Genomic DNA, 12,600 nt, shown 5'->3' on the forward strand with positions numbered 1-12,600 from the left:
TAATATGTACAATGTACACACTGCAAGTATTTATATGATGTAGTAACAGACACCTTCATAACAATATGTAATATGTACAATATACACACTGCAAGTATATACTGTATGAAGTAACTTACGCCTTCATAACAAGATGTAATATGTACAATATACACACTGCAAGTATATATATATAATGCAGTAACATACATCTTCATAACAAGATGTGATATGTACAATATTTACCGTCTTTTGATCATTTTAATCAATTCCGGGACTGACTTCTTTCGCACATTGATTTCCGTTTCCATAGCAGAGCACGTCTGACTTACAGCAACAATGTGTGTCCTACTTCCGTATACAAAACATAAGTGTGTTCAAATCATGGTAGACTTGGTAACAAACAACAAAGACGACTATTTTTGGAGAAATGAGGAATCACAACCTTATCTGTTTGAACCTGAATGAATGGATGATGAACTGCTGCTTTTAAAAGCGAGCACAAAGAAATAGTGAGACGTTGGAGTAGACGGAAGCTGATGAACTGAGGTGAAAGCCACTAGAAGCTGCAAATGTGGAATTTGGAAACAAGCTAGTTCAACATAAATGGTGTGCTTACCCCAAATAAACCACAAAAAATGTCCCGGCTAGCTGGACCAAAGAGACAATTGTCCATGGAGTGTGTCACACTTTATATCGATCATGATACACGCAGCATGTCATGCGTTTTGTTACAACTACTGTCTGGCTAGCTGTGTACAAAACATGACATAATACTTTACAGATACTGTAATATGATTGTTCATGTTTTTCACTAAGTACAGATTGGTGTCTTATCTCATTGTGTTGTGCATTACAAACTCAAATGCGTTTCGGGCTGACTTAGAAGCTCACTTATCTCTTTCCATAGTTAATACCGAAGCACACCGATGTATTACTACGATGGAGAGAGAGTTCATCAGTGTTTGCTCTTACAATAACAATTTTGCTACAGCTTGGTTATCATACAGGTTACGGGATGGAAATGACGTATTGGTGACTGTTTTTGAATGCATTTTTAAAGTGATTTAGAGATAGAATACCTAGCATTGCTAGCTATTCTATCTCTAAATCACTTTAGAGATTTAGCTAATCGGCTAGAATAAGCCGATTTTTACATGTTAGAGTGAAAAAAAAACCTTTGTCTTGTTGTCTCTTATAATGATTGTGAACGATAGGCAAAATTCTCCCCAAAAAGTGCAGTTCCCCTTTAAAGCACCTCTACTCTCAAAGGGGAAGCAAACAAGTTAGGAATATGATGATGTATTTTTAAAACGTATAATAGTGGGGGAATTTTTGTTCATCCGACCAGAGGAACGATTACCAGGTTCTGATGTTACACCTGAGACCTGTTGGCTTACACACTCTGTTTCCCCAATCACTGGCTGATTAATTCATGAAATAACATGTTAATAATAATGTATCTAAGATCAACAGTGTTCCAGGATCTGTGTTGTTACTTCCATTTTTGAATATAATGCTGTACTTTTCAACCATGTTTGGATGTGCCAGGCGGCCCTAATGTCTTTTTCCACATACTGTATCGCAGACCAACAATGTTCCTGTGTTTGGTACAGGCCTAAAGACCATTGTTGGTGCGCTGTTCCAGTCGGTAAAGAAGCTGTCTGATGTGATGATCCTCACTGTCTTCTGCTTGAGCGTCTTTGCCCTCATAGGGTTGCAACTATTCATGGGCCATTTAAAGCAAAAGTGTGTGTTCATGCCAATACAAAATAATTCCATCATCAACGGCACATCTTCTAATAGTACCTACATTAACGAAACACACAATCATAACCAAGAAGATGCTTTCAACTGGACGGAGTACTCACTTGATCAGAGTGAGTATTTGACATCTGCTTTTAGGAAAACAAATGTTATGTGGAGTGGTTATTTTCTATATAACATACATGAACGACATTATGCTTGCACTGAAAAACATTCTGCTGCCTAACTCTTAGTTGTCTACTCTAGAAAATTACTATTACCTTCCAGACGCACGTGATCCATTGCTTTGTGGAAACGGCAGTGAAGCTGGGTAAGCTGATACCACGTCCAAACAAAAACATTAACAAAGTAAAATAATTATGCTGTGTTTTGGTCCCAAATATGTGATATACAATGTCTCTGATGCAGGCATTGTCCAGAAGGATTTATCTGCGTCAAAGTGGGAAAGAATCCAGACTATGGTTACACCAGCTTTGACTCATTTGGATGGGCCTTCCTTTCTCTGTTTAGACTAATGACACAGGATTATTGGGAAAATCTCTACCAGCAGGTAAGCGGCATTATCATAAAGTTTCCCAAGCTCTTTATTATTTATTTGTATGTCCTTTTGGAATTTAACATTTAACATAACACATATGTGAGACACTGTTGTCCTTAGTCAGACTTGTAAATGTAAAATACAGGAACTACAAAAACATGACCTTGCAACTAAATCCCAGCACACAAATATGAAACTACAATGATAACAAATACTTTTAGATAAAAATTGATGCAGCTCTGAAGTGATTTCAGCCAAAACTTAACCTTCAGTTTAAAGGATCTTATATCCAAACTAAACTTGATTTGTGTTGATAATGTATTCCAAAGCCTATTACAGTGATGGCCGACTGTTAAAAGGAGAGCTTCATTGCTTAACCCCTAACATTCAGGTTCATCAAACTGCTGTATTTGTTCAGTCTGTTTGCCTAAAAAAAACAGCTGAGAGTGGCCTCCGTCAAAAAGCCTTCTCGCGTTACAATGAAAAAAACAAAACTAATGCAATTGGAGGGGGTTGTTCAAATAAAGCTGTTAATGATGTGCAGGTGTGTCTTGGCTTGAATAAACATAGACAAGTTAAGGCGTGACACAGACAAATATTCAACTTTATAATCTCTGAAAAGGTATTTTCTAATATTTTGGTTACCTAATTTGGAAAAATTCTACAAACTCTCAGCATTGTTAGACTCTAACCAGCAAACACAATACATTGATACAACGTTGATTATACATATGTTTTTTAAAACTGACCTCTAAACAACATTGCAAAATAGTTAGTTGGAAAATGACCGCATTTCAATGGTCAAATTAACGTCACAACCTGACAGTGAATACATTTTGTCAAAAAGCATGTTGTTTCAATGTTGTTTTTGTGTTGAAAATATTGGTTGAGAAATGACAAAAATTAAATGGTCAAATCAACGTCAGAACCCCACATTGATTAAACATTGTCAAAAAGCATGTTGTTTCAATGGTAGGTTTGAGTTGCTCAATGTTAGGAGCTAATTCAGCAAGTTATCATTGTTGTTTTATTGGCTTGTGCCTGCTCGGTACCCACATTATTTTATTGAACAGTCAGAGGTTGTTTTTTCTGGAAGACTTGACAAGCATTTATTAAAACAGGTCACAGGTAAATGTTGCAGTGTTCCCCATGTTCTGTGCCTCTATTGTCGAGGCAAGGTGGTTGGTGCCTGCCGTGGCGGTAATCCCAGAACCCGCTGGTTCCAGCAGTGAGGGATGCCGTCAAGCTGAAGGAGTCCTATCGGGTCCTTTTAGCACACAGGATTCCGGAGGCAGCGGACAGGTACTGACAGGCCAAGCTGTGTGCGGGTTTGGCAATTGCAGAGGCAAAAACTCAGACATGGGAGTAGTTTGGAGAGGCCATGGAGAACGACTTTCGGACGGCTTCGAAGTGATTCTGGACCACCATCTTAGGACGGGGAAACAGTGCACTGTCAACACTGTGTATAGTGGGGACGGTGTGCTGTTGACGTCGACTGTGGATATTGTGGATCGGTGGAAGGAATACTTCAAATACCTCCTCAATCCCACCTACACATCTTCCAATGAGGAAGCTGTACCAGGGCTCTCCTATTTCTGGGGCTGAATTAGCTGAGGTAGCTAAGAAGCTCCTTGGTGGCAGGCCCCAACATCACCATGTTGCTGAACATGGTATAATTCTATGAGTGTTGGGTTTCAGCAGCACAGGCATGCATTCGCTCTTTAATAATGTACCCAGGGCTCTTCATACGCGCCGGCTGGTTTTAAAGATAATGTCATTGTACGTCTAAAGTTTATCTAAATAAACATAATAGGAGGTGTAATGCCACCAAGTCAGCTACTGCTGCTTTTTTCAGGCTTCTGATTGGACAAAATGTGAATGACAGTAGGTCTATGCGTTTGTGTGTAGACATAGACAGTTTTGAAACTACTTGAGATAGTTTTAACCCCAATTATATGTTTTTGAAACTCTCTGTGTTCGTGTGGAGGCAGTGTTACAAACAGTGGAGGAGGGGCAGAGAGGTGGTAAACCTTTCCTTGATCGTGATAACAAACATGTGCGCCGGTTCCTGAGCGGGCTCAAGACGAAGAGGTGTACTCGAGAATTTCACCAATGAAGCCCAGGCTCCTGACCTTTGGAGAATTGCAAGCGGAGTTGCGGAACCTGGCTAAAGAAAATAAAACATTCTATACACTTGTAAAGGCAAAAAAAGTGCACACACAGGTGCAGGTTGCAGTCGATGGCTCTGGAGGTGTGAAAATAAAGCCAAATTCAGCATTATCAGAGCTCATGGATGTTAATAAATTAGCCTTGAATCAAGATTGCGGCTTCGACTCATGTTATTCCAAACTAGAATGAAGCCACCCTTCCGGAATGTACCCAGAGTTTGAGTGTTGTTTGCTACAGACGTGGGAAGTCTGGACATACTGCCAGATTTTGCTGAGAGATTTTCCATAACCCATATCAAGCATTGGCTCACCAAACTACCCTTACAGGCTTGGAAGGGAACGCTCAGCACTCAATGCAGCCTTTAAACGCCTAAGTCCCCACCGTAGACCAACGACAACACCCCGCACATCAGCGTGACAACAATGTTGAAGTGGACACACCCTTTGTTGGACTCACACTGTTTTGATGGAGGCGGAGAATACTCAACTGGTGCAAGATTAGTGTTTGGTGGGTCCTGTTATGTATGCTGGAAAAGGGATATGCATTCCAGGCATACATGAGTTGGAGTTGAAATTCAAGATCAAAGGTGGCCCAAAAAGGGAAACGTATACTGCCCTGTTGGAAAATTAATTTGACCCCAAAGCTCCCCTAAGCTTATGGTTTCAAAAGTAATTGCTGATTTTAGAAGTGTCTACGCTCCTATTAGGGTTATGAACTTGTAACGGCAGGCTATTGTGATTTAAACCAAACACTCATCTAGCCAATGCCGTTCTGGTGGACAATGCGGTGGAGTTTAGAGACCACCAGGAGAGTAAATGTGTCGAAGAAGGAGCTATGAGCCCTGTGAAGGTTGTGGCAGATTGCAGTGTGGACTTGAGTGCAACTGCAGTTCAAAGTGACCACCAGAGTGTCGCTCTCAAAGAGTTGATTGAGAAGAATAAAATAAAAGTGTGTTTTCCCAACATCCTCTGGACAAAGGCCACACAAACACAATGCAGCATGTTATCCCTTTGGTTGATTCCAAGCAATTTTGGCTCCCATATTGCAAGACCCCTTGGCTAAGCAGGGTACTTCTCCACATCATCATCAATGTGCGGCCGTAGCCGAGAGACCTTGCACAACCCTCCGCCAGCAGTCGGGGTCACCCTTGGCAGAGCCCAGCTCTGAAACAAGGATCCCAATGTCCCGTGCAATTACTTCGGGGTAGGTGAGGCAACCCCTGGTAGATTGTTTCCAAAGGAGGAGCTGAAATATCAGCTCCGTTTTGGCATGGAAACAGTGACCAGCAAACTGTGCGCGACGTTGGCTCAGACAGGTGCTTGCTCGAGGTAGCTTGCCGTATATTTGGTCCAAGGTGGGATGGGACTGCCACGGCAAGCCTTGAACCCTTCGAAGCAAGTTGGTTTAGCAACCGTCAAGGCATTTGTGAAGGCGCGCATTGAGGGTCCAGGTCTCGGAGCCTCCAAACTTGACCTTACGTCAGGGTACTCTCAAGTAGAAGTGGCCTAGACAAACACAAAACAGCATTCAGACCCCCTATGGGCCTGTTTGAAACTAACATAATGCCATTTGGTTTGCAAAATGCACCATCAACATTTCAGAGGCTCATGACTTGCTGTTCAGTGGAACTAAACTCCACTTACCTACTAGTATACCTGGATGACTTGATTGTGTTTTCGAAGACATTTGAGGAGCACTTGAAGAGGCTGCAATAGGTGTTTGATCGGTTGCGAGAACATGGCCTCAAGCTCAAGCCATCCGAATGCCAGCTGATAAGGGAGGAAGAGCAGTACTTAGGTCATGCGGTGTCTGCAAACGGTATCAGGACTGACCCAAAGAAGATTAGCAAAGTCAGAGATTGGAAGAGGCCCACAAATCGGAAGGACGTGCCACACTTTTAATGTCTTTAATGGTCTTAATGTCTTTGATGTCCTGATCATGATCCGTTGCCTGGATCATGTTTTATTTTAGTTTGACTCATTTAGTTCTGTTTAGCACCCCTGGGTTTGTGTTTTAGTTGCCATGGGGGCTGATTATTTTCACCTGCCTCTGATTAGTGTTCGGGACGTTCACCTGCTCCCGGGCACTAATCAGAGAGCTATTTTTTCCTGCTTTTCGCCACACTCGGTCTGGCTGTCTTGTTTGCTTCATGCAACAGTTACGTTGTTTACCTTTTTGATTCCTGTTTTAAGCTCGCCATAGCTTCCGCACTATCGGCACGCTTTCCTGCATTTTGGTGTATTCCTGACTGATTCATGGACAATAAAGCAGCTGCACGCTGCCTGCGGAGTTCCGTCTGCATCTTGGGAAAATGATCCGTGCATTAACATGCAACCCCGTCGTGACAGAAGACAACCAGCCAGCCCACAGCGGACATGGAGGAGTTTGACGAAGGTATGTGGATGGTACTTGAATCTTATGGAAACGGAGACGCTCCGCTATTCTTCCGAGGAGAACAAGATCCTGATGTGGAATCCCGGAGATTCGCTGGTCCCCATTGACTCCGTTTGGCCCGGGGACATCGTCCCACCGCCATACTAGATGCATCAGCATAGGCGGAAGCCACCCAAGAAGGCTTTGACTCGCTGCCAGGACGCGCCGATCCCTCAAACTCCTCCTTTGGATCAATGTAAGCCGCAAACAGCACTGTCTTCCTTGCCACAGATGTTTGGCAATCCCATTCATCATTTCGCCAAACATTTCACAGACTGGGCTGATAGCCAAATGGATGCGCACGCTGATGACGTCACTCTGCCGGCGCATGGTAACGATGTCAGACAGCAATAATGTTTTTTCAAAACCATTCTGTCAGCCACCCGCTAAGGACATTTTGTTAACTATTGCTGATTACCAGAACATTATACTAAAGACAAAATCACCAGATCAGTCCTCGCCGTCCAGGACTCTGGCTCCGCCCACCCCCAATGACTCGAGCTCTGCCCACTTCACTGGCTTTTCCCTCCTTGTCTCCTCGACAATCACCTGTTGGGAGTTTAATGGACTTTACGGAGAATCGAGCAAGGAGGAAAATTCTGCCCACCTCCTAACCTCACCCCTCCCACCTTTGGCGTATGTTTCTACTATCACAAGTAGTGTCTGGTATCCGCTTCTTGAGGAGGGGGGTTAGGGCTGGTAGCTGTGCAACAGGGGAGGCACAGCTGCTTCCAGCCAAGCTATTACCTTCTGCTCGGCCCCCGCCGCCTGTCCTGTTTCCTTCACCTGCTCCATAGCGACCCCAGCAGCCTCTTGTTAGACTAGCACCACCAGTTCTTTGACATGCCAAGCCGCAACCTCCAGAAAGGCCGCCTCTTCCGAAGAGGCCTTCGTCGCCAAGGCTATGTAGAGCCAGGCCACGTCCAGCCAGGCCACCTCCACCAAGGTCACGGCTAGCCTTGTCTCCAGTGGCTCTCCCGCCAACACCAGCATCTCCTGTGGCTCTCACGCCAACACCACCGTCTCCAGTGGCTCTGCAGCCTACTTGCCCTCCAGCGCTGCAGACTGCGCGACTTCGTCGACCTCCAGTGCCTGCTCTACGTCGACCTTTAAGTTAAAGTACCAATGATTGTCACACACACACTAGGTGTGGCGAAATTATTCTCTGCATTTGACCCATCAGCCTGCTCTACGGCGACCTCCTGTGCCTGCTCTACGGCGACCTCCTGTGCCTGCTCTACGGCGACTTCATGTGCCTGCTCTACAGCGACCTCATGTGCCTGCTCTACGGCGACCTCATGTGCCTGCTCCACGGCGACCGCCTATGCCTGCTGCTCAAGCTCCAGAAACGTCTTCAGCCCAGCCGACTGCTGCTCACGCTCCGGACACGCTTCCAGCCCAGCCGCCTGCTCCTCTGGCTCCTCTCACGGTGACGTCATTGTCATCGGCTCATCCCACAGTGTCGCCATCTTCCTTGTCTCAGGCGGGCCATCATCTTTGCTTCCGCAACCGCTAGCTGGACTGCCACACAAGCGGCCATCAGGCGCCCACACATGGCTCCCTCAGTGGCCAATTCATGGACGCCCTTTGCGCCAACAGCAGTAACGGCCAGGACTTGGGCTCCGGACACGCCTCCAGCCCAGCCGCCTGCTCGTCTGGTTCTTCTCACGACGACGTCATTGTCTTCAGAGGCTCATCCCACAGAGTCGCCATCTTCCTTGTCTCCGGCGGGCTGTCCCACGGCGCCGTCATCTTCCTCGTCTCCTACGGGCCGTCCCACGGCGCTGCCTTCTTCTTCGTCTCCGGCGGGTCGTCCCACGGCTCCGTCATCATTGCTTCCGCGACCGTTAGCTGGACTGCCGCATAAGCGGCCATCAGACGCCCGCACGTGGCTCCCTCAGTGGCCAATTCATGGATGCCCTTTGTGCCAACAGCAGCGACACTCAGGACTTGGGTGTAGGACTCATCGTTTCTTGATTTTCTGGCGCCACTCGCGTTCCGTGGTCGACGCCTCACCTGCTGCAGCGGCGTTGGACTCGCTGCCACCACTTGACTTATGCCCGGTGAATTCAAGGACACTTGGCCTGGCGACTCACCACCAAGTCCTCCCTCCGCCCTGCTGTGACTTTTGAATTTGTTCTTTGTATTTTCTCGGGACATCTGGAATCTGTCCTTAAGGAGGGGTTCTGTCATGATCAGTTGCCCGGATTATGTTTTATTTTAGTTCGACTTTCTTAGCTCTGTTTTCAGCACCCTTGGGTTTGTGTTTTAGTTGCCATGGGGGATGATCATTTTCACCTGCCTCTGATTAGTGTTTGGTACGCTCACCTGCTCCCGGGCACTAATCAGAGAGCTATTTATTCCTGCTTTTCGCCACACTCAGTCTGGCTGTCTTGTTTTCTTCATTGAACAGTTACGTTTAGCTTTTTGATTCCGGTTTTAAGCTCGCCATAGTTTCCACGCTACCGGCACACTTTCCTGCATTTTGGTGTATTCCTGACTGATTTATGGACAATAAAGCATCGTCTTACCTGCACGCTGCCTTCGGAGTTCCGTCTGCATCCTGGGAAATCAATCTGTGCTAACATGCAACCCCGTCGTGACACATTTGTGATTAAGGGCTAAATAAACTATACAGTACAGTAAGTTACATTAGAAAAGATCATCTTTCAGTTACATTTGAGTGTATAAATATGTTAAGCTGCAGCGATGCCCTCTCACACGGCAGTTACATTTCTAACTTCGCTAGCTGCAGTGGTGCTCCTGCTGCCTCTCCAAACTGACCTTCATCTATTGTAGGATTTGTTTTCTCGCTCTGATTTTACACACCAGGATAAGACCAGCTGATTTGATTAGCGAATGACATACCACCATGTGACTCACATTCCGACATGTTACCATAGCAACAACGCTGGAAACATTACTAGTTGATTTGCCAGTGTACTTGTTGGGCTCCCCCCAAGACAAACACCAAGTTTGCAATAGATTTGAGACTCTTAGGACCTGCGGAAACTCTGTATCACTTGTTTGTTTGTAGTAGAGGGACACAAGACTAATTGTTTAGCTCACTACAATGCCATCTTGCGTTACATTTCGTGGGATTAAACAATAATTTAGAAAACAAATTTCTAATGACCATTTCTTCCTCTTGCCTGATGTCCATGAGCTGAAACTTTGCACTTGATAACGCTGCGGTGCACACTCGCTCTGGAGCACACTCGCTCCGGAGCACACTCGTTTTGGAGCTGTAGCAGGCGGTGTTCCTTTGTTGTCGGGAGGGAAACGGCAATGCAGTGTGACCGCTCAGGTGTCGCAGCTTGGAGGTGCAACAGACGGCGGCAGCCCGAGCTCTGAGCTGAAGCCATCAAATTATGAATTATGAAATTTGTGATTGGATACTCACTTGAGAGCCGCGAGATAGTATCCAATCACTGGAGACGTTAATGTCATGTTCAACTTGAAGCACCCTAGAAGGGATACTGTCAACAACTCGTGGTCTGATTGGCATTCAAAACAGTCTATCAACTGTATGTGCCCCGTTCGCGTAGACTGCACAGATCGCCACTATGTTGATTCAGAAGAACATGTATACAGCGCTTGCAACAAGCTAGCTAAATTCTGATTGGTTAAAAGCTCTAACGTAAAGGCAGAAACACTGGAGCCTAATAAGACATGAAGATAACGATAAATACTTTTATATATTTAGGGAAAATAAGTAACTTTTATTAATCTATGATCATGATTTTTGTTAGGCCAGCAAAGAAGGCCTAGCTGGCCCTGACGGCCCACCACTGGGAATCACTTGCCTAAAGTGCAACTTTCTTAGTTACAGTTCGTAACCCCATTCCAGATTGCTACTGAACAACAAATTAAACTTCACTGCTTTGGTTTCATCCACTTGATATTGTCCAGTTATATATTTCGCCAAGGCGAAGTGTTTCTACACAGGAGATGACAGAAGGTGTCTTTCAAGCTCTGGTTTCTCCTTGGCAATATTGACAGCCATGTCCCCTATTGGCCAAAGTCTGCACTGTATTTGTTTGCATACTGTAGTAGCTGCGTAACTATGAGCAGTTCAGTGTGTACCGTGTGGGAACTTTCTCCATACCAATAATCTAATCACGAAAACATGTACTCTTACGTCCCTATAGTGTACCTATAGTAACCTGTGGGCTACAACCTAATCTATTGAATACATAACATACCATGGACCAAAATTAAAGTATTTGTTTGTTCCCAACAGACACTACGGGCATCTGGAAAGCCTTACATGATCTTCTTTGTGTTGGTTATTTTCCTTGGCTCCTTCTACCTGATCAACTTGATCTTGGCTGTGGTGGCCATGGCATATGAGGAGCAGAGCCAGGCCACTATGAAGGAGGCTCAGGAAAAGGAGGAGGAGTTTCAGGCAATGTTGGGGCAGCTGAAACGCCAGCAAGAAGATGCTCAGGTCGGCCACTGATGTTTTCAACACAATTTCATTAGCTCAGTCTGCATACGTATATTATTCTGCTGGGCCGTGGTTTCTTTCTGTACAACTGTCCTGCCGTCTTACACAGTACAAACTGAAAGTACATCTTAACTTTTCCCAACTGTGCTAAACTGAGCTTTTATTTTTTTGCTTTGCTGTCATTGTTTTTACATTGATTGATTGAGAGTGATTGATTGAGAAGTTTATTGACATGTTAAAGAATTGAATCCATGTAATGCTTTAAAAAGGCAAATGGATGGCACAAAAAGCCTAAAGGCTTGTTTCCTTTGTGCTCCATTAAATATTCATCACATTTGATGCATTCAATAATAAAAGATATATAACCTGTAACATGTATATAAAAATTACGTTTAAAAAAATGGATAAATGATGAACATATACACAGTATACATGTCAGGTGATTTGATAAACAATATATACAAAAAATGGGGGGGGGGGGGGGGCTTATATACACTACGTACATGACACTATGTACATGACTATGCACATGTTGACGAGGTCTGAAGAAGTCCTTCTGGTGTAGTACCTGTGAGCATCACTTACTCTGGTGAAAGAGTTGGACAGGTACTTGGGGACTGTTTCTCTGAGTATTTGGAATACCAAGCACATTGCAATTTGGTGTAACTCTTTCCTCAACTCTAAGCCATCCTAATTTGGTAAAGTGGGCTTGAGTTAGGTGAGTCCTGTATGGGAGGTTGCAGAGGTGTGGACTCGAGTCACATGACTTGGACTCGAGTCAGACTCGAGTCATGAATTTGATGACTTTAGACTCGACTTGACAAAATGTAAAGAGACTTGCAACTCGACTTAGACTTTAACATCAATGCATACTTGCCAACCCTCCCGGATTTTCCGGGAGACTCCCGAAATTCAGCGCCTCTCCCGAAAACCTCCCGGGACAAATTTTCTCCCAAAAATCTCCCGAAATTCAGGCTAACCCACAATATAACCAGCATACCTGCCCAATCACGTTATAACTGTAGAATGATGGAGGGCGAGTTCTTGGTTTCTTATGTGGGTTTATTGTTAGGCAGTTTCATTAACGTCCTCCCAGCGCGGCAACAACACACAACAGCAGCAGTCACGTTTTTGTATACCGTAAAGCAGTTCGTCTGCCGTAAACAGCAATGTTGTGACACTCTTAAACAGGACAATACTGCCATCTAGTGCATTTAATGAAAGCACTTTTGTGCGTGCCACACATCAATGCATCATCAGAGTT

At 44.8% G+C, this 12,600-nt stretch overlaps 1 protein-coding gene across 5 annotated transcripts in view; it reads left to right on the plus strand.

Moving 5' to 3' along the window:
• Nucleotides 1-12,600, plus strand: part of scn1laa (sodium channel, voltage-gated, type I-like, alpha) — a 121,104-nt gene that overhangs the window by 47,804 nt on the left and 60,700 nt on the right. For all 5 annotated transcript variants that reach the window (XM_072914448.1, XM_072914444.1, XM_072914445.1 and 2 more), the window contains 4 exons: nt 1,596-1,859; nt 1,993-2,056; nt 2,155-2,296; nt 11,130-11,336. In XM_072914448.1, the coding sequence (XP_072770549.1) occupies nt 1,596-1,859; nt 1,993-2,056; nt 2,155-2,296; nt 11,130-11,336 (677 nt within the window). The remainder of the gene's footprint in view (nt 1-1,595; nt 1,860-1,992; nt 2,057-2,154; nt 2,297-11,129; nt 11,337-12,600) is intronic.

This window comes from Nerophis lumbriciformis, linkage group LG13 (assembly GCF_033978685.3).
Source record: "Nerophis lumbriciformis linkage group LG13, RoL_Nlum_v2.1, whole genome shotgun sequence".
NCBI lineage: Eukaryota > Metazoa > Chordata > Actinopteri > Syngnathiformes > Syngnathidae > Nerophis > Nerophis lumbriciformis.